General features: G+C 70.8%; 3 protein-coding genes across 4 annotated transcripts in view; all 3 read right to left on the bottom strand.

The window, feature by feature from the left end:
- IDH3B (isocitrate dehydrogenase (NAD(+)) 3 non-catalytic subunit beta) overlaps nucleotides 1-2,642 on the bottom strand; it is a 10,284-nt gene extending 7,642 nt beyond the window's left edge. For both annotated transcript variants that reach the window (XM_075420208.1, XM_075420207.1), the window contains exons 1-3: nucleotides 2,589-2,642; nucleotides 2,072-2,152; nucleotides 747-845 (exon numbers count right to left, since the gene is read on the bottom strand). In XM_075420208.1, the coding sequence (XP_075276323.1) occupies nucleotides 747-845; nucleotides 2,072-2,152; nucleotides 2,589-2,624 (216 nt within the window). In that variant the 5' untranslated portion in view covers nucleotides 2,625-2,642. The remainder of the gene's footprint in view (nucleotides 1-746; nucleotides 846-2,071; nucleotides 2,153-2,588) is intronic.
- Nucleotides 2,643-2,996: 354 nt separating this feature from the next.
- Nucleotides 2,997-17,068, bottom strand: VPS16 (VPS16 core subunit of CORVET and HOPS complexes). Its single transcript, XM_075420209.1, has 24 exons — nucleotides 16,969-17,068; nucleotides 16,812-16,889; nucleotides 16,599-16,707; nucleotides 14,842-14,970; nucleotides 14,370-14,514; nucleotides 14,187-14,302; nucleotides 13,101-13,223; nucleotides 11,705-11,760; nucleotides 11,424-11,513; nucleotides 10,740-10,834; nucleotides 9,758-9,834; nucleotides 9,414-9,545; nucleotides 9,194-9,321; nucleotides 7,763-7,798; nucleotides 7,449-7,557; nucleotides 7,244-7,378; nucleotides 7,040-7,148; nucleotides 5,567-5,664; nucleotides 5,386-5,490; nucleotides 5,060-5,137; nucleotides 4,719-4,888; nucleotides 4,523-4,619; nucleotides 4,312-4,415; nucleotides 2,997-3,468 (listed from the first exon to the last, which is right to left on the bottom strand). The coding sequence occupies exons 1-24, from the start codon at nucleotides 17,019-17,021 to the stop codon at nucleotides 3,324-3,326; spliced, it is 2,517 nt and encodes an 838-aa protein (XP_075276324.1). The 5' UTR covers nucleotides 17,022-17,068; the 3' UTR covers nucleotides 2,997-3,323.
- Nucleotides 17,069-18,387: 1,319 nt separating this feature from the next.
- NAT8 (N-acetyltransferase 8 (putative)) lies at nucleotides 18,388-19,719 on the bottom strand (the record flags this gene model as incomplete). Its single annotated transcript, XM_075422029.1, is given in 5 exon segments — nucleotides 18,388-19,409; nucleotides 19,411-19,470; nucleotides 19,472-19,621; nucleotides 19,623-19,652; nucleotides 19,654-19,719. Coding segments are annotated over 5 exon segments (621 nt in total), but the record flags the coding sequence as incomplete, so codon positions are not given.
- Nucleotides 19,720-19,724: the final 5 nt, after the last annotated feature.

Below are 19,724 nucleotides of genomic sequence, written 5' to 3' on the forward strand. Positions count from 1 at the left end.
TGGGGTGCATGAGGAGGAGTGTGGGCAGCAGGGCGAGGGAGGTTCTCCTCCCCCTCTGCTCTGCCCTGGGGAGGCCCCATCTGCAGCGCTGGGTCCAGTGCTGGGCTCCCCAGTTCAAGAAAGATGAGGAGCTACTGGAGAGAGTCCAGCGGAGGGCTGCGAGGATGAGGAGGGGACTGGAGCATCTCTGCTGCGAGGAGAGGCTGAGGGAGCTGGGCTTGTTCAGCCTGGAGAAGAGAAGGCTGCGAGGAGACCTTCGAAATGCCTCTAAATATCTGCAGGGGGGGGGTCAGGAGGACGGGGCCAGACTCTTTCCAGTGGTGCCCAGCGACAGGACAAGGGGCACCGGGCACAAACTGGAGCAGAGGAAGCTCCAGCTGAAGATGAGGAAGAACTTCTTCCCTCTGAGGGTGCCGGAGCCCTGGCCCAGGCTGCCCAGGGAGGCTGTGGAGTCTCCTTCTCTGGAGATATTCCAGCCCCGCCTGGCCGCGGTGCTGTGCTCCCTGCTCTGGGTGACCCTGCTTGGGCAGGGGGCTGGGCGGGGTGACCCACAGAGGGCCCTGCCAGCCCCGAACATGCTGGGATTCTGTGAGACCGCAGGGTTTTCACCACCCGCTCTCTCTGCCTGGCAGCAGACAGGTTGGTCTTGGAGAGCCTCTGGAGCAGCAGCGCCTTCAAGCAACTCTGCAGTGGCTGCTGCCCCCTCCTCCATCCACCCGGCCCCACCGAGGGGCAGGAGCCCTTACCTTGAACACCTCCTTGACGGCGTGCATCAGCTCCGGGCCCACCCCGTCCCCGGGCAGCATGGTGACCTGGAACGTGCCCTCCGACTTCGCGTTTTCTGACTGCGCAGAAAGCAGAGACCACTCAGAGCTCCTGCTGCGCCCCAGCGCCCAAACGGGGCCGCGCGCCCGCGAGCAGCGGACTACAGCAAGGTTACTCGCACCGCAAAGAACACCCGCACCCACAGCATGGCTTCGAGTAACAAAAATTTACTAACCCTGAGCTTTAACTTCCACAGCTGCTGTGTTTTATGAGCACACGGTGCAGCGGAGACCCCGAGGGCCCGCGCCCCACTGGTAACCCAAAGGCCCCCTCCTCCTACGGCCTCTCTGGGTGCGGGTTCTCCCTCTGCACAGCAGCAATCCTTCCTACCCGGAGCTAAGAGCGCAACCTCACGTTATTAAACCTCCCCTCATCTCTGTTTCCTGTGCTCACGACTTTGAAGCCTTCCCGTGCAAGCCCCACCTTCCTGCTGTGCTCACATTATCGCACAGTTTTTGATTAACCCTTTTTTTTTGACCTGAAAACAACATCTGAAAGAATTCAGCAAAATCAGCCCCAAAGCTAATTCTTGAGACGCTCCACCTCCAAACCCACGCCGCCTGCTCCCCCACCATAACCATCTCCTGTTTTCACACAGCCCTTCCACTAATCCCCACCTCCTTCAGCCAGTAATTCCTGCACAGAGCTGACCTCCGGGCACGAGGTTTCGCAGCACCAGCCTCAGGGACTGGGCAGTCACAGCAGGAGACGAGATCTGCACCCCACAATTTAGTTGGACAATAAAGCAATTAAGCAAGCAGCAACGCCACACGACGTGGGAAACGCACGGGCGGCAGCGACACGAAGCGTGGGCCAGCGGCGATCGCGGAAAGGCAACATGAAAGAGCGCGTGTGGAAACACAGAGGAGAAAGCGTTCACTTTTGGTTTTTAGTATCTCAGAGAGCACACCCAGGGCATCAGAAAACCTGTTCAGCAGCTAATTTCAAGAAAGGGCAAAGCATCTGCAGAGGGAACCGCAGCTCGAGGTCGAGAGAACACAGCCTCAGCGCTGCACCCTTCCCTTCTGTGTCTTAAATCACCGCGCAAGACGTCTTCGCTTCTCAAGGGGAACGGGGCACGAGCGCGCGATCCCGTCAGCCCGAACGTGACGAACACGATGCTAACTCACTGCCTGCCCTTCGGGTTGTTTCTTCTTGCCACAGAACCCCCCCTGCAACTCTTCTTCCCCGACCACAGACCCACACCAGCCCCGAGCCCCAGCACTCTGCGGGGCCCCGCTCTCACCTTGGCCCGCGGGAGCTGCTGGAGGGCGGCGGGGGTGCGCAGGCCCCTCCACACCCCGAGGCTCCGGGTGCGCAGGAGGCCCTGGGAGGAGGCAGCGGGGAGCTGAGACATTGAGGGCCACGGGGGGCCCCCCTTTTCCCTCAGCCCCAACCAAGTCCCCCCCAGTCCAGCCCCAGCCTCCCCCTTCCCCCCCAGACCCAACCAAGCCCAGCCCCCGGCCCCCCCTTCCCCTCAGCCCCAACCAAGCACCCCTCAGCCCAGCCCCCGGCCCCCCGCTTCCCTTCAGCCCCAACCCAGCCCCCGGCCCCCCCTTCCCCTCAGCCCCAACCCAGCCCCCCTCAGCCCAGGCCCCGGTTCCCCCGCCCAGGCCTCACGCCGGCTCCCACACCGCCTCCCCCCAGCACGGCCCGGCCCGGCCGCTCGCCCCCCAGGCCGTCTGACCCCCCCCGACCCCCCTCGACAGCCGCCCCCAGCCCCGAGCCCCCCGGCCGGCCCCGCTCAGGCCCCCCCGCCTCACCCCGGCCGCCGCCCGGCCCGCGCCCAGCGCCGCCATCGCGCCGCCCCACAATGCACTGCGGCACGGCGGGAGCGCCTGGGGCGGGGCCGAGGCGAGCCGTGCGCGCCCCCTCGCGGGCGGGCGGACCGGGAGGAACACAGACCCCCATCCCCTCCGAGCCCCCCCAAGGACCCCCTGCGGGTCCCGGAGCCTCCCCCCAGCCCCCCGCCGACGTCCATGGATCCCCCCCGCTTCCAGAGCTCCCCAGGACCTGCACCGGGCTCCCCGGCACCCCTCCCCTCGCCCCAGTGCTCCCTCCGAATGCCCTACAGCCCCCCCCAGCCGTGCCCTGGTGCCCCCCAGGACCCCCGCGCCGGGGGGCCAAGCAGCCCGGGGGGGGGCTTTCACAGCAGGAGAGAGGCCAGCCAGCTCTTCTCTTTATTGAACACGAGGGGAGGGGGCTACACAGCGAGAGGGTGAGGGTCCCCAGGGGTGGGGGTCCCCAGGGGTGGGGGCCGCGCAGGCACTGGGGGTCTCGCTGCTGGGCTTCGCAGCCGGCGAGGAAGACCTCGGCTTTATGACACCCCCTTCTGCCACCCTGCCCGCGTCCCCGGGCCCAGGCACCCCCGGCAAGGAGGGGCTGTGGGGGGCCGGGGAGCATCAGCCTGGGCTGGGGGTCTGGGGCTGAGGAGCCCGGAGCAGCCGCAGGGGCAGGACGGGGGGCTCCAGGGCAGGGACGCCCGCCCCACGCTGGGGTCACTTCTTCAGGAGCTGGGCACGGGCCCGGTTCAGCTTCTCGGCGATGGCGGCGTCGGTTGCGGCGCCGCACTTGGAGAGGACAAAATTCATCTCCGTCTCGTTCTTGTGCTCGATGGCGGCGTCGGCTGCCTGGTCCAGGTCCCTGCGGGAGCAAGGGGGGGCTGGGGGCGGCGGGGGGGGGACAGGGGGGCAGCCCCAGACCCCTTCCCCCACCTCCTGCAGCAACCAGCCCCCATGGCAGGCACCCCCCCCATGGCAGGCACCCCCCAACCCCCCCCAGCTGCAGAAGCCAGGGCTCAGGGTGCCCCCCCAGCACACCCCACCTGCGCCTGGGGGTCTCACCCACCCCCTGAGCCCCCCAAGCCTCCACCTCCTGGAGGCCCAACCCCCATGGCAGGCACCCCCCCAGCCCCCCCCAGCTGCAGAGGCCGGGGCTCAGGGTGCCCCCCCAACACCCCCCACCTGCGCCCGGGGGTCTCACCCACCCCCTGAGCCCCCCAAGCCTCCACCTCCTGGAGGCCCAACACCCATAGCAGGCACCCCCCCATCCCCCCCAGCTGCAGAGGCCGGGGCTCAGGGTGCCCCCCCAACACCCCCCACCTGCGCCCGGGGGTCTCACCCACCCCCTGAGCCCCCCAAGCCTCCACCTCCTGGAGGCCCAACCCCCATGGCAGGCACCCCCCCAGCCCCCCCCAGCTGCAGAGGCCGGGGCTGAGGGTGCCCCCCCAGCACACCCCACCTGCGCCCGGGGGTCTCACCCACCCCCTGAGCCCCCCAAGCCTCCACCTCCTGGAGGCCCAACACCCATAGCAGGCACCCCCCCATCCCCCCCAGCTGCAGAGGCCGGGGCTCAGGGTGCCCCCCCAGCACCCCCCACCTGCGCCCGGGGGTCTCACCCACCCCCTGAGCCCCCCACGTCCCCATGCATGCTGCACAAGGAGCCAGGTGCTCCGGGGGGCTCAGCCCCTGCCCCCCACGGACGCACCCCACCAGGACGAAGGCCTTGACGCGCTGCTCGGGGGGCACGCGGGGCGCGTACTTCTTGGCTTCGTAGCGGTTGTGGTGCTTCACCGAGATCTCCACGAAGGGCTGGGGCGGGAGGGCGGGCGGGGGGCTGGCTGCTGGGCCCTCCCGCTGCCCCACGGCCCCGCACGGGGGGGGCAGGGCTGGCCCCCTCGGGCAGGGAAAGCTCTTACCAGGTACCCGATGGGCGACTTCTTGCTCTTGGAGAACTTCTCCATCTCCTCCCAGTCCCCGCGGTTGGCCAGGGCGCTGATCTTCAGCCACCAGTACCTGGGGACGCAGGTCCGGGCGGGCTGGGCTCCAGCCGCCCCCCGAGCGCAGCCCCCCAGCCCGGCTCCTGCCCCGAGGAGCCCCCCGCCGGGGACCCACCTCTTGTCGGGGATCTTGAACTCCCGGTAGAGCTGCTCGGCTCGCTTGTGGTGGCCGTCGAGGATGAGGTTGGAGACGGTGTCGTGCAGCGAGAGGTCGAGGTAGGGCTTGTCGAAGTCCTCCTGGAGCTGCCGCTGGAGCCGCAGGAGCTTGATCTGCTCCTCCGTGGCCTGGGAAGCAGAGCCCCGGGCTGAAGGGTCCCCATCCCAGCGCTGCCCACGGGGCCAGGGGTCCCTGCCCCAGCAGCAGCCCACCCAGCGGGACAGGGCGAGCGGCCGTGGTCCAGCCGAAGCCCCGTGCCCACGGGCAATGCCCCACGGCCCCTCCCCGGCCGCACGCACCTTGGCGGCGAACTCGTTCTTGGCTTTGTAGTACTCGTCCAGGGCGTTCTGCAGCGCTCCGACTCGCCCTTCGATGCGCTGGGGACGGGGAGCGCGGCCGCTTCAGCCCCCGGGGGCTGCGGGGACGGGGCAGCCCCCCCAGAGCCCCCCAGCTGGGGCAGGAGGGGTGGCCGGGGCCGAGACACGGCCCGGGCGAAGCTCTGGCTCTGCGATGCTCCGCTTTGAGACCCGGAGCCGGGTGCTGCCTCGCCCCGGGGGGGATCCCCACCAGCCCCGAGCCCACCAGCCCTTCCTCCCCGCTCCTCCCGCCGCAGCCCAGCCCAGACCTTCTCCGAGTAGCTGGAGTGGACGTGGAAGTTGCCGAGCTCCTGGTGGTTGTCGTCCTGGTTATAGAGGTCCTTCAGGGTCTCCCGCTCCTGGTGCTTGCAGAACTGGGGAGCGACGGGGGGGTGAGGGCAGGCGGGGACGGGGTGCTGCACCCACGGCCCCGCGGCGGCGGCCCCTGACCTGGCGGTAGAGGCTCAGGGCCACGGGCTGGTTCTGCAGCGTCATGAAGAAGGTGCCGCGGTTCAGCTCGTTCTTCAGGTGGAGCACGACGGTGTAGACTGGGGCGCAGAGGGCGGCTCAGGAGGGCGAAGGGGTCCCAGCACCGGGAGGGGAGCGAGCGCGGCCCCGCAGGGACCAAGCGGCTCCCACCAACCCCATCCCACAAGGCACAAAGCCACAAACGGGCTCCCCCAGACCCCAAATCCCTCCCAGGGGGGGCTGCTGCCTGGAAGCTGGACCCCAAATCCCTCCCAAGGGGGGATCTGCTGCCTGGAGGCTGGACCCCAAACCCCTCCCAAGGGGGGGCCGCTGCCTGGAGGCTGGACCCCAAACCCCTCCCAAGGGGGGGCTGCTGCCTGGAGGCTGGACCCCAAATCCCTCCGGGGGGGGTGGTGCCTGGAGGCTGGACCCCAAATCCCTCCCAAGGGGGGGGCTGCTGCCTGGAGGCTGGACCCCAAATCCCATGCGGGGGGGGCTGCCTGGAGGCTGGACCCCAAATCCCTCCCAAGGGGGGGCTGCTGCTTGGAGTCTGGACCCCAAATCCCTCCGGGGGGGGTGGTGCCTGGAGGCTGGACCCCAAATCCCTCCCAAGGGGGGGGCTGCTGCCTGGAGGCTGGACCCCAAATCCCATCCGGGGGGGGCTGCCTGGAGGCTGGACCCCAAATCCCTCCCAAGGGGGGTCTGCTGCCTGGAGGCTGGACCCCAAATCCCTCCCAAGGGGGGGCTGCTGCCTGGAGGCTGGACCCCAAATCCCTCCCAAGGGGGGGCTGCTGCCTGGAGGCTGGACCCCAAATCCCATCCGGGGGGGGCTGCCTGGAGGCTGGACCCCAAATCCCTCCCAAGGGGGGGCTGCCTAGAGGATGGACCCCAAATCCCTCTCATGGGGGAGCTGCTGCCTGGAGGCTGGACCCCAAATCCCTCCCAGGGGGGGCTGCTGCCTGGAGGCTGGACCCCAAATCCCTCCCAATGGGGGGCTGCTGCCTGGAGGCTGGACCCCAAATCCCTCCCAAGGGGGGGCTGCCTAGAGGATGGACCCCAAATCCCTCTCATGGGGGAGCTGCTGCCTGGAGGCTGGACCCCAAATCCCTCCCAAAGGGGGGGCTGCTGCCTGGAAGCTGGACCCCAAATCCCATCCGGGGGGGGCTGCTGGCTGGAAGCTGGACCCCAAATCCCATCCAGGGGGGGATGCCTGGAGGCTGGACCCCAAATCCCTCCCAAGGGGGGCTGCTGCCTGAAGGCTGGACCCCAAATCCCTCCCAAGGGGGGGCTGCTGCCTGGAGCCTGGACCCCAAATCCCATCTGGGGGGGGCTGCCTGGAGGCTAGACCCCAAATCCCTCCCGGGGGGGGGCTGCTGCCTGGAGGCTGAGCAGACCCCCGTGCCGGGGTCCCGCAGGGCTCACAAAGCCCCAGCTCTGCCCGGCCCTGACCCTCACCCAGGTCGGTGTCCCCGCTCTCGATGGCTTTGCTGAGGGCCAGCTTGCTCCGCTTCATCTTCAGCAGCAGCGGGACCTGCTCCCCGGAGCGCGGCTCGTACTCCAGCAGCTGCGGGCAGCAGAGGGTTCCTCAGCGCGCGGCCACCACGCGTGACACCCCCTGCCATCCCACCACCGCCCACGCCACGGCCCCAGCCGACAGACCTTGATGGCCAGCTCCATCCTGCCGCAGTCGTACGCCCGGGCAGCGATCTCCGAGTAGGAGATGCCCGGCGTGTCACCCAGCTTCTGGTTGATGGCGTGGGCCACCTCCTCATCGGACTTGTCCTTCTGCTGCACCTGAAGGGTGCGAGGGGAGGGGTCTCCCCGCAGCCCCGGATGGGCAGAGCCCCCCGAGCTGCCCCCTTACCTTGTAGCAGGCCCAGTGGGCCAGGATGCGGCTGACGCCCTGGATCTCCGAGAGCCGCAGGTACTCGCAGATCCGGATGGCCAGGGGGTAGAGCCGCCGCAGCACCAGCCTGGTGCGGCACACGGGGGTCAGCGGCACGGCCCCACACGCGTCCGAGGAGCCGAGCGGCTCGGCCGGCCTCGTGGGGGGCTCGGAGCCTGCTCAGCCCCCAGCCACGGGGACCGTGGGGATGGCAGCGTGGCCGGACGCTGCCTCGGCCCAGGCTGCACAGGGATGGGGCCGTTGTGCCGTGCCCAGCTCGCAGGGACCCTTACCTGTCCAGCAGGACCTCGATGGTGAGCCGCTTGTATCTGTGGGGACAGTCAAGGGACATCTTGGACCGCAAAACCCCGCGCAGCGCAGGCAACGCGCGCTGGGCACCTGCCTCCCTCCTGGCAGCATCCCCGCCTGGCACCCCCAGCACGTGTGACGAGCATGGAAGTCTCAGCTACAGACCCCAGCTCCGTGGGGTGTGACGAGCGTGGCAGGCTCAGCTACAGACCCCAGCTCCGTGGGGTGTGACGAGCGTGGAAGTCTCAGCGACAGACCCCAGCTCCGTGGGGTGTGACGAGCGTGGAAGTCTCAGCGACAGACCCCAGCTCCGTGGGGTGTGACGAGCGTGGCAGGCTCAGCTACAGACCCCAGCTCTGTGGGGTGTGATGAGCGTGGCAGGCTCAGCTACAGACCCCAGCTCTGTGGGGTGTGATGAGCGTGGCAGGCTCAGCTACAGACCCCAGCTCCGTGGGGTGTGACGAGTGTGGCAGGCTCAGCTATGGACCCCAGCTCTGTGGGGTGTGACGAGCGTGGCAGGCTCAGTGACAGACCCCAGCTCTGTGGGGTGTGATGAGCGTGGCAGGCTCAGCTATGGACCCCAGCTCTGTGGGGTGTGACGAGCGTGGCAGGCTCAGCTACAGACCCCAGCTCTGTGGGGTGTGATGAGCGTGGCAGGCTCAGCTACAGACCCCAGCTCTGTGGGGTGTGATGAGCGTGGCAGGCTCAGCTACAGACCCCAGCTCTGTGGGGTGTGATGAGCGTGGCAGGCTCAGCTATGGACCCCAGCTCTGTGGGGTGTGACGAGCGTGGCAGGCTCAGCTATGGACCCCAGCTCTGTGGGGTGTGACGAGCGTGGCAGGCTCAGTGACAGACCCCAGCTCTGTGGGGTGTGACGAGTGTGGCAGGCTCAGCTATGGACCCCAGCTCCGTGGGGTGTGACGAGCGTGGAAGTCTCAGCGACAGACCCCAGCTCCACGGGGTGTGATGAGCGTGGCAGGCTCAGTGACAGACCCCAGCTCCGTGGGGTGTGACAAGCGTGGCAGGCTCAGCGACAGACCCCAGCTCTGCGGGGTGTGACGAGCGTGGCAGGCTCAGTGACAGACCCCAGCTCTGCGGGGTGTGACGAGCGTGGCAGGCTCAGTGACAGACCCCAGCTCTGCGGGGTGTGACGAGCGTGGCAGGCTCAGTGACAGACCCCAGCTCTGCGGGGTGTGACGAGCGTGGCAGGCTCAGCGACAGACCCCCACCCCAGGGCCCGAGCCCCGAGGGGCTGGCAGCCAAGCAGCTCCACAGCTCTCTCCTCCCCATCCCACTCCACCTACGAGGTGGCCACCCCAGCAGGGCCTGGAGCCCCAAACAGCACCGATCCCACCCGGGCCAGGTCCTGCGCCCGCCCCGGGGCCACCACTCGCGCACCGTCCCGCGGAGGATACTGGGTGAAGGTGAGGGGGATGCCGATCTGGTAGTCCCGGACGGCGTTGAGCACCCGCAGGTCCTGGCACATGCGCACGAAGCTCTCCGGGGGGAATTTGTCGATGAAGCACTTGCCGAAGGAGGCTGCCTGCGGGACGAGGCGCGGTGCTGGGGCTGCGCCGGCCAGCCGGGAGGGAGCTGCCCGCAGCCACCGCCGAAGGCTCCCTCCGCCTCGCTCACCCTCAGCAGCGACTTCTGGGTGTCCGGCTCGTGCTCGTAGCCGGCTGCCTCGACGCACTGGCTCACCGCCTCCGGGAGCAGCTTCTGGTCCTTGATCTCCCGCAGGTACTCGTCCGCCTTCTGGCTCTCCTTCTGCAGCGGAGCGCGGCCCGTGGGGAGGTGAGCGGGGTGCTCACCGGCCAGGGCGAGCCCAGGGAGCCCCAGCACCCCTGGCATCGGGGGCCAAGGACCCCCGGGATCTCCCCCCTTCCCATCCCCGCAGGGTAACGCTGGCAGGGGTCTGCACCGGAGCCACCCCAGCCTCCCCGGGACAGGCGGGCCCCGGAGCGGGCAGCGGGCCGTACCTCGTACTCCTTCTGCGCCTCCAGCAGCAGTGCCCCCGGCGCCATGGAAGCGATCTTGAAGATCTCCTGGCTGGCCTCTGCAGACACGGGGGGGACAATACGCGAGAGGCTGCCCCAGCCCGGGCACGTCCCCTGCGCCCGCTGCACCCTGCCCACCCAGCGTCCCCGCCACGCCGTCCCGAGGAGCCATTCCCCCCCCGAGCCACGGCAGCTCCCGGGCAGCTCCGTGCTGGAAGCAGCAGGGCAGCAGTGCGGGAGGTGGGGAACGGGCGTGCCGAGCTGTGCCAGGTCTCAGCTCAAGGCACGGGGGCTCTGGCAGCAGGAGGGGGAGGCGGCAGCCTGCTCAGGGCATGGGGGGCTCAGGGGACTCAGGGCAGAGGGCCTCAGGGCATGGGGGGGCTCAGGGCACGGGGGGGGGCTCAGGGCACGGCGGGGGCGCTCAGGGCACCGAGCAGAGGGCCTCAGGGCACGGGGCGGGGCTCAGGGCATCGGGGGGGGGGGGCTCAGGGCATCGGGGGGGGGCTCAGGGCACCGGGGGGGGGGGGCTCAGGGCACCGGGGGGGGGCACAGGGGCCTCAGGGCACCAGGGGGGCTCAGGGCATGGGGGGGGGCTCAGGGCACGGGCTGGGGCTCAGGGGCCTCAGGGCACCGGGGGGGTCTCAGGGCACCGGGGGGGGCTCGGCAAAGCTGGCCAAGCAGAGGACCAGAACCGGCAGGGAGCTGGGGAAGGAGGGAGCCCCGGGCCAGGCGAGGGCCTGGGCTCAGAGCCCCGCACCGGACGGCTGCCGGGGCTCCGGGCCCGGCTCTGCTCCGCCGCGGGGCTCTCACCACGGCCTGAGCCTCCGGGAAGGGCTGGGCAGGCTGGAGCCCGCACCACGCAGAGCTGGGCGCAGTCCCGTGCGGCACCCCGGGCGCCGAGCAGCGCAGCCGAGTCCTGCCCGCCCGGGGTCCCGCTCGGCCTCGCCACCCGGCGCCAGCTCACCTGGGATCTCGTGCAGGAACTCGTGGGCCGTGCGAGACAGGATCCGGACCCCGTCCAGCTCCGGCACCAGGTAGGAGTCCTCGTCGAGGACGAACCTGCGCTCCCCGCTAAGGGCTCGTGGGAAGAAAGCGGCTGCGCGTGCAGCCCAGCCCTGCCAAGGGCCAGCCCCAGCCATGCCACGGGGTGACCCCCCCAGAGCCCCCATCCCCACGGGGCTGTGGCTCGCGACCCCCCTTCCCACGGAGAGGCAGTGGGATCAGCACCTGGGAGGGACAGGAACCCCCCCCACCCACGGCAGCTCCTCGGGGAGTTGGGACTGGACCTCGGCAGGGCCAGCGCTCGCAGCCACGGGGGCTTCGGGGGCTCCCGGCGCCAGCGCTGCCCTCGGAGCCGAGCGGGATCCCCTCAGCGGGGGGGCTCGGAGAGGAGGGACAGGGGCCGGGGGGCTACCAGGAGGGGTTTTCGCTGCTGTGCAGGACCAGGCTGGCTGGGGCCGGGCAGGGGAGGTCACGGCAGAACTGCAGAGGAGAGGAACGAGCTCAACCTCCTCTGCCCGTCCTGGGGACCGCTGACAGCGAGGGGGGCTCTGGGGACACCAGTGTCCGTGACCGAGATGGCGGCGGCCCAAGGAGGGACACAGTTAGGGCTGGCCTTCGGAAACGACCCCTCTTCCCCAGAGGATACTGGATGCACTCCGTGGAGTTCCCCACCACCATCAGCTGCCGGTCCCAGGCCACCACCACGGCACGCTGCCGGCTCCGGGGACGCGTGCACCTGACGGGGAGCCCCAGCTTAGCCCCGGCCCCGCCGCAGCCCCCCACGCCTGGAGCGGGGACCCGAGAGGGTCCCGCTCGCCCCGGGGAGGCAGTGGGGCGGCCGCAGGGCCGAGCAGACCCCCCGCAAACGCTCGGGGTACTGGAGAACCGCGGGTGGGCACGGCCGGGGGCAGAGGGGAGACCACTCACCAAACCATCTGCTTGGGCGGGGAGCGGACGCTGCTGTTGAACTCGCAGAGCTTCTCCTGCGGCGGGGACAGAGCTGGCTCAGGGGGTCGGCAGCGCGGCGTCACCTCCGCTGCCGGGGCCACGCGCTGAAGGCAGCTGCGGGGGGATGAGCAGCACCGGGAGCGCGGGTGCCGCACCGGGAGCGGGTCCCGTGGCAGCGCCCGGCCCCGTCTCCGGCTCTGGCAGCAGCCGGGGCTGCGGGTGATGCGGGCGAGGACGCTGCGCGAGCGCTCAAACCGAGTGTGAGAAACGTTCCGGCGCTGCTGCGGCACGCGGCCTGCCTGCACGCGGAGCCGCTCGCGCTCGCCTGCGAGCCGGTAAGGAACGAAGGCGGACGGAGGGAGCAGCATCAGTCTCAGAAGGCGACCGGCACCTCAGCAGCACGAGCCCCACAGCGTGGGGGAATTTGCAGGGCGGAATCAAGGCTCGCAAGCCAGGCCCCCGCGCCGCAGCGGCCACACCGCGGCCATGGCTGCCCGGGAAGCAGCAGCAGAACCAGCGAGTTTGGGTACGGACGCAACAGAACCGCCACTGGTGGGGGACAAAGTCACCAGCGGTGGGCTGTTTATCGGGGGGGGGGCTGGACAGAGACAGGGAGCTGCGAGGCCAGCAAAAAGGTAGGTTTGGAAATAGAAAAAGTAAGATGTAAAACCGGCCGAGGAGCAAAAGAGCTCTTGCCCTACGAGCGCAGACGCCTGCGGGCGGCAGAGAAGCTGATCTGGAGCCCTGAGCCCACGGGGACACCGAGGGAACCTGCATGGGCCCCCCACCCGCCGATCTGCCAGCCCCGGAGAGGAGGGGTAGGAGAGGACATCTCCCCTACGAGGAGAGGCTGAGGGAGCTGGGCTTGTTCAGCCTGGAGAAGAGAAGGCTGAGAGGGGACCTTCGAAATGCCTCTAAATATCTGCAGGGGGGGGGGTCAGGAGGACGGGGCCAGACTCTTTCCAGTGGTGCCCAGCAACAGGACAAGGGGCAACGGGCACAAACTGGAGCAGAGGAAGCTCCAGCTGAAGATGAGGAAGAACTTCTTCCCTCTGAGGGTGACGGAGCCCTGGCCCAGGCTGCCCAGGGAGGCTGTGGAGTCTCCTTCTCTGGAGATATTCCAGCCCCGCCTGGCCGTGGTGCTGTGCCCCCTGCTCTGGGTGACCCTGCTTGGGCAGGGGGCTGGGCTGGGGGACCCCAGAGGGCCCTGCCAACCCCGACCATTCTGTGATTCTGTGACCTGCAGCCCTGAGCCCACGGGGACCCCGAGGGAACCTGCGTGGGCCCCCCACCCGCCGATGTGCCTGCCAGCCCCGCAGAGGAGGGGTGGGCTGGCACCGCGTGCCCCGCGCGGGGAGGGCAGCGAGCCGCTCACCTTCAGCGTGGCCAGCCCCATCCAGATGTAGCCGGTGTCGGCGAAGAGGGCCAGGCAGCGGTAGTTGAAGGACACGGCCATCTGCAGATAGGCGCCGGCGGAGGGGCTCATCCCCGGGGGGGTCTGGGGCAGGGAAAAGGCGAGGGTCACACCAGGGGGACACGCTCTGGGGACACGGGACATGCCGCACGCTGGCACGGATGCTGCGCAAGGGGCTGAGGACCCGGTCAGAGCCAGCGTGTCCCTTCCCACCCCACGCAACCCTCACCCCCCCCTCTACCCCTGGCCAGGATGGGGCGAGATGTCCCTGCGGCATGCCTGCCTGGGGGACAGCAGGGGACAGAGAGGGACCTGCCAGCGAGTGGGGGGGCTGCAGAACAACCCAGGGGACAGGGAAGGACCTGCCAGTGAGTGTGGGGGGTGCAGTGCAGCCTGGGGGACAGGGAAGGACCCGCCAGCGAGTGCAGGGGGTGCAGAGCAGCCCAGGGGACATTGGGGGACAGGGAAGGACCTGGCAGTGAGTGTGAGGGGTGCAGAGCAGCCCAGGGGACAGGGAAGGACCTGGCAGTGAGTGTGGGGGGTGCAGAGCAGCCCAGGGGACAGGGAAGGACCTGGCAGTGAGTGTGGGGGGTGCAGAGCAGCCCCGGGGACAGGGAAGGACCTGGTAGTGAGTGTGCGGGGTGCAGAGCAGCCCAGGGGACAGGGAAGGACCTGGCAGTGAGTGTGGGGGGGTGCAGAGCAGCCCAGGGGACAGGGAAGGACCTGGCAGTGAGTGTGGGGGGTGCAGAGCAGCCCAGGGGACAGGGAAGGACCTGGTAGTGAGTGTGTGGGGTGCAGAGCAGCCCAGGAGACAGGGAAGGACCTGGCAGTGAGTGTGAGGGGTGCAGAGCAGCCCCGGGGACAGGGAAGGACCTGGTAGTGAGTGTGTGGGGTGCAGAGCAGCCCAGGGGACAGGGAAGGACCCGCCAGCGAGTGCAGGGGGTGCAGAGCAGCCCAGGGAACATTGGGGGACAGGGAAGGACCTGCCAGCGAGTGCGGGGGGTGCAGAGCCCTGCTCCCCACAGCCCGCCGCCGCGGCTCGCTCACCACCACGGAGCAGGAGGTGTTGTCCAGGAGGTAGAGGTCCTGCCCGACCGCCAGCAGGATGATGGTGACCCTGTCCTGGGACAGCACGGCCCAGCAAGAGGGCAGCTTCTGCAGACCTGCCGGGCACCAGCGTCAGGGCCCCCGCGGCCGGCCGGAGCCGGGGGCGGCGGCGAGGGGACGCACCGGGAACCTCGGGCATCCTGCGCAGCTTCAGGTCGTCGATGTTGGTGGCCAGGGAGAAGCGGTGTGCCCCGGTGAGGATGGCCACGCCGGTGCCGTACTCCGTGTGGAAAACCTTCGCCTCCAGCACGCGGTTCTGCAGCACCTCCTGCGTGCGGAGAGCGAGCTGGGCCGGGGCTCGGCACCGCACCGCTGCAGCTCTGCGAACAAAACCACCCGGCCGAGGAGCGAGCCCAGCCCGCGCTGCGCTGCTGGTCCGTGTCCCAGCCCGGACAGGCCACGCTGCAGCGGCGAGGAGGGGACGGCTCTGGCCCCAGGGGCCACGGGGGACGGTCGCCAGCTCGGTCCCCGAGGCAGGCAGCCCTGCAGGGAGGGTCCCAGACCCCCGCCGTGCCCCGCAGGGAGCTCGGGGAGGCCTCGCGGCGTTTCACTTCCCCACGGCACAAACCCGAGCTGCCCGTCCCGCCCCACTCACGTTGCCCATGCTGAAGTGGCGCTTGAACTCGCAGAAGAGGTTGTAGACGAGAACGGTGCCGTCCTCCTGGATGCACAGCAGGTCCTCGCCGGCCGTCCAGCCCAGCTGCACCAGCTGGCCGCTCTTCCACTGCGGGCAGGAGGCACGCCGGCGTGCCGCGGGGCTGCTCAGCTCCCGGCCGGCCAGCCCCAGGGTCGTCCCGCCGGGAGACGCCCGTGAAGCCGCCGGCCACGGCTGGGCGTCCGCCGCTGCGATGCCGCCGGCCCGCCCTGGCTCAGCTCTCCCTGTCCCTCCATGCCCTCACCGCCCCGTGTTCACCCCAGCTCCGGACGGCGGGGAGGGAGGATGCTCCTGCGGTGCCAGCGCTGCTCCTGTCCCCACCCTGTCCCCTTCTCCCAGGGCTGGGCAGCCCCCGGCTCCCCCTGGCTCCCCCCCACGTCCCCCTCACGCACGCCACGCTCCCGAGCAGCCCCTCCAAAGCTCTCGGGGGACCACAGGAGCCGCACGGAGCCATCACCCCAGCGAGCTGAAGGTGCCGAGGTGCCAAGGACACGTGGTGGCACCCAGCTTCCCCACGGGGAGACCGGCGGAGCTGCCCGAGGGCAGAGGCGACTGCCGGCCCCGCAGCCCAGCGACCCCCCCGCAGCCCCCAGCCCGTAACCCAGCCACGCAGCCCTCGGTGCCACCGGCGAGCCCTTCCGCCGGCCCCCGGGCTATCGCTGCGAGGGGCAGAGAGCTGCAGCCCCCGGCGTCCCCCGAGGGGCAGCCAGGACGGTGCCGAGCCCCCCAGCACGCCCTGAACCTGCATGGAGCCCCCGAGGGGCAGCTGGGAGGGTCCTGAGCCCTCCAGCACACTGCGGACCCCCACAGAGCCCCCAAGGGGCACCCAGGAGGGTCCTGAGCCACCTGTCACAACACAGATCCCCCAAGGGGCACCCAGGAGGGTCCTGGGCCCCCCCCCACACTGCAGACCCCCACAGAGCCCCCAGGGGGCATCCAGGAGCGTCTCGGGCCCCCCCCCACACTGCGGACCCCCCCAAAGCCCCCGAGGGGCAGCTGGGAGGGTCCCGGGCCCCCCCACACACCGCGGACCCCCCCAAAGCCCCCGAGGGGCACCTGGGAGGGTCCCGGGCCCCCCACACACCGCGGACCCCCCCAAAGCCCCCGAGGGGCACCTGGGAGGGTCCCGGGCCCCCCACACACCGCGGACCCCCCCAAAGCCCCCGAGGGGCACCCAGGAGGGTCCCGGGCCCCCCCACACACTGCGGACCCCCCCCACAGCCCCCGAGGGGCACCCAGGAGGGCCCCCAGCCCCCCGGCACACCGCAGACCCCCCGAGGGGCACCCAGCAGGGTCCTCAGCCCCCCGACACACTATGGACCCCCACAGACCCACCGAGGGGCACCCAGCAAGGTCCCAAGCACCCCGGCACACCGTGGATCCCCACAGAGCCCCTGAGGGGAACCCAGGAGGGTCCCAGACCCCTTGACACAGCGTGGAACCCCCCGAAGAGCACCCAGGAGGGTCTCAAGCCCCCCGGCACACCGCAGACCCCCGGAGGGGCACCCAGCAGGGTCCCCAGCCCCCCAGCACACCATGGACCCCCCCAGACCCCCCGAGGGGCACCCAGCAGGGTCCCCAGCTCCCCGGCACACCGCGGACCCCCCCAGACCCCCCGAGGGGCACCCAGCAGGGCCCCCAGCCCCCGGCACACCGCGGACCCCCCCGGACACAGCGCCATGGCGGGGGCAGCTCACCGGGACGCCGGCCAGGAGCAGCCCCGAGGCCGAGTAGATCTCCAGCAGCGGGCGGGCGCCGGGGGATTTCTCCTTGCGGGCGTTGTTCCTCAGCAGGGCTGCGGGGCCGGGCCGGACCCCCTGAGCCCGCCGCGCCGGGGGGGCCGGGGCAGCCCCCGGAGCCCGGGGCAGGGGGATGGGGGGGGCCGGGGCCGGGCCTACCTATGGGCCCCGCCGTACGGGGCGGCCGCCAGCAGGCAGTCCCGCAGGTCCTCCCGCAGGCCCCAGGCCATGGCGTACAGCTCGGACCTCCTGCGGCGGCGGGAGGGAAGGGCGGTGGGCGCCGGGACCCCCTCGCCGGCCCCCCCCGGCACCCCCCGCCGCCCCTCACCGGTAGAAGGTCTCCTCGCCCAGCGGGTTCCAGTTGGCCGTGTAGCAGTCCATGGTGCCGGGACGGGACGGGCGCTGCCGGCGCCGCGGCCCCTGCCCGCGCTTCCGCCCGCCGCGACGCCGGCGCGGCCGCCGCCATCTTGAGTGAGGGCACGGGGCGGGACGGGAACACACGCACAGCCGCCATCTTCAGTGAGGGCACGGCGGGAAGGTACCGCCGCCATCTTGAATGAGGGCACGGGGCGGGAGGAAAGGGAACTACCGCCATCTTCAGTGCGGGCACGGCGGGTCGGCGTCGCCGCCATCTTGAGTGAGGGCACGGGGACATCGGCACACACACGCATGCACTCCTTTCCCCCCCCCCCCCCCCCCCCCCCCCCCCCCCGCCATCTTGAGTGAGGGCACGGCTGCCTGCTTCCCGGCCTCGGAGTGGGGGGGGGTCCCCGCGGTGTCCCCTGTCCCCGGGGCGTCCCCTGCCGCCATCCCAGGACGACCCCCCCCCCCAGCACCCCACGGTCCCTGGTGCCCCCTGTTCCCCAGCACGGGGGTCCTCCTGCCCCTGTCCCCTGGGGCATCCCCGAGGTGTCCCCGAGGTGCCCCGAGGTGCCCCGAGGTGCCCCGAGGTGTCCCCGAGGTGTCCCTGAGGTGTCCCCGAGGTGCCCCGAGGTGTCCCGAGGTGCCCCGAGGTGTCCCTGAGGATGTCCCCGAGGTGCCCCGAGGTGTCCCCGAGGTGTCCCTGAGGTGTCACCGAGGTGCCCCGAGGGTGTCCCCGAGGTGTCCCCGAGGTGTCTTCGAGGCGTCCCGAGGTGCCCCCGAGGTGTCCCCCAAGGTGTCCCCGAGGTGCCCCAAGGTGTCCCTGAGATGTCCCCGAGGTGCCCCCGAGGTGTCCCGAGGTGCCCCCCGAGGTGTCCCCAAGGTGTCCCCGAGGTGCTCCGAGGTGTCCCCAAGGTGTCCCTGAGGTGTCCTGAGGTGTTCCCGAGGTGTCCCTGAGGTGGCCCCAAGGTGGCCCCGAGGTGTCCCCAAGGTGTCCCCGAGGTGCTCCGAGGTGTCCCCGAAGTGTCCCTGAGGTGTCCCTGAGGTGTCCCCAAGGTGTCCCCAAGGTGCCCCGAGGTGTCCCGGAGGTGCCCCCGAGGTGTCCCCGAGGTGTCCCCGAGGTGTCCCCCAGGACGGCTCCCGCAGGGCCCTGGGCCCTTTCCCGCGGGCTCTGCCGCTCCGGGGGCTCTGCCCGGGTTATCCCCAGGGGTCCGGGGCGGCCGTGGGAGGGGGGCTGCCGGGCGGGCGCGGGCGCAGACGCAGGCTGTCACACGCGAGAGCGCACACGTGGGGCCCCACACACGCCCCCCCACACGCCGGTCTCTGTTTATTTAGAAAAGGAGGAAAGGCCCCGGCAGCCCCGCCAGGCGCGGCCTCTGTCCCCCCGCCACCGTACCCCAGCCGGGTGCCACGGCGGTGCCGGGGCTGCGGGCGCTGCGGCGGGGCCTGGGCTGGGGTCTGGGGTGCCACAGCGGTTGCCTCGAGTGCCGGGGATGCTGTCAGGGATGCCACGGTGGTGCCTCACATGGCATGGCTGGGGTCAGGGAACGCCATGGCGGTGCCTCGAGTGCCGGGGATGTGGTCAAGGGTGCCATGGCGGTGCCTCGAGTGCCGGGGATGCGGTCAGGGGATGCCACGCGCGGTGCATCACGTGCTGGGGATGTGGTCAGGAACGCTGTGGTGGTGCCTCACATGGCATGGCTGGGGTCAGGGATGCCATGTGCGGTGCCTCAAGTGCTGGGGATGTGGTCAGGAACGCTGCAGTGGTGCCTCACATGGCATGGCTGGGGGTCAGGGATGCCATGACGGTGCCTCGAGTGCCAGGGATGTGGTCAGGGATGCCACGTGTGGTGCCTTGCGTGCCAGGGCAGGGGTCAGGGACACCGTGGCGGTGCCTTGAGTGCCGGGGATGTGGTCAGGGATGCCATGGTGGTGCATTGAGTGCCGGGCCTGGGGTCAGGGATGACGTAGTGGTGGCTCACTTGGCATGGCTGGGGTCAGGGATGCCATGACAGTGCCTTGCGTGCCGGGGCTGGGGTGAGGGATGCCGCGGCGGTGCCTTCGCGTGCCGGGGCTGGGGTGCCGCGGCAGTGCCTAGCGTGGCGGGGCCGCGGTGTGGCCGGGCAGGTCGCAGCGGTAGTGGAAGATCTGGAAGCAGAGGAGGGTGCCGAGCAGCGAGGGGCTGGAGACGCCCACCTTCCGGAAGCCCTGGCCCTCGTAGAGCCGCTGAGCCGCCACCTGCACCATGGAGGTGGAGAGGACCACCGCCCCGTAGCCCCGCGCCCGGGCGAAGCGCAGCACCTCCCCGCACAGCGCCTTGGAGAGCCCGCGGCCCCGGTAGTCCTTGCTGACCGACATTCGCTTCAGCTCCAGGGCCACCCCTCTCTCGGCCGGGTCCTGCGGAGGTGCCCACGGCCACCATGCCCACCACGGCCCCCCCGGCCTCCGCCACCCAGAAGCAGGAGTCGGGGCGCCCGCAGGTAGCTGCCGGCGACGTCGCGGAGGTCGGTGCTCAGCGCCTGGCGCACGTAGGAGGTGCTGAGGGAGCGGACGAGGGGCCAGGCGGTCGCCAGCGCCAGCGCCACGGCCCCCAGCCCCAGCACCCAGTAGCCGGCGGCCGCTCCGCACCGCGGCGAAGAGGAGCAGCAGCCCCCAGCTGCACCCGCGCCGAGCGCACGGCGTGGCGGTAGCCGGCCGGCGCGTGCTCCAGGATGCCGCGGGCGA

The sequence above is a fragment of the Opisthocomus hoazin genome, chromosome 5 (assembly GCF_030867145.1).
Source record: "Opisthocomus hoazin isolate bOpiHoa1 chromosome 5, bOpiHoa1.hap1, whole genome shotgun sequence".
NCBI lineage: Eukaryota > Metazoa > Chordata > Aves > Opisthocomiformes > Opisthocomidae > Opisthocomus > Opisthocomus hoazin.

What these genes read in the sequence shown, in the direction of transcription:
- VPS16 (XM_075420209.1), bottom strand. Translation starts at nt 17,021, where the DNA reads ATGGACTGCTACACGGCCAACTGGAACCCGCTGGGCGAGGAGACCTTC. An exon ending in TTCAAGATCCCCGACAAGAG is followed by an intron (nt 4,620 to 4,718) that starts GTGGGTCCCCGG and finishes CTGCGTCCCCAG; the next exon opens with GTACTGGTGGCTGAAGATCA. An exon ending in AGTCGCCCATCGGGTACCTG is followed by an intron (nt 4,416 to 4,522) that starts GTAAGAGCTTTC and finishes CTCCCGCCCCAG; the next exon opens with CCCTTCGTGGAGATCTCGGT.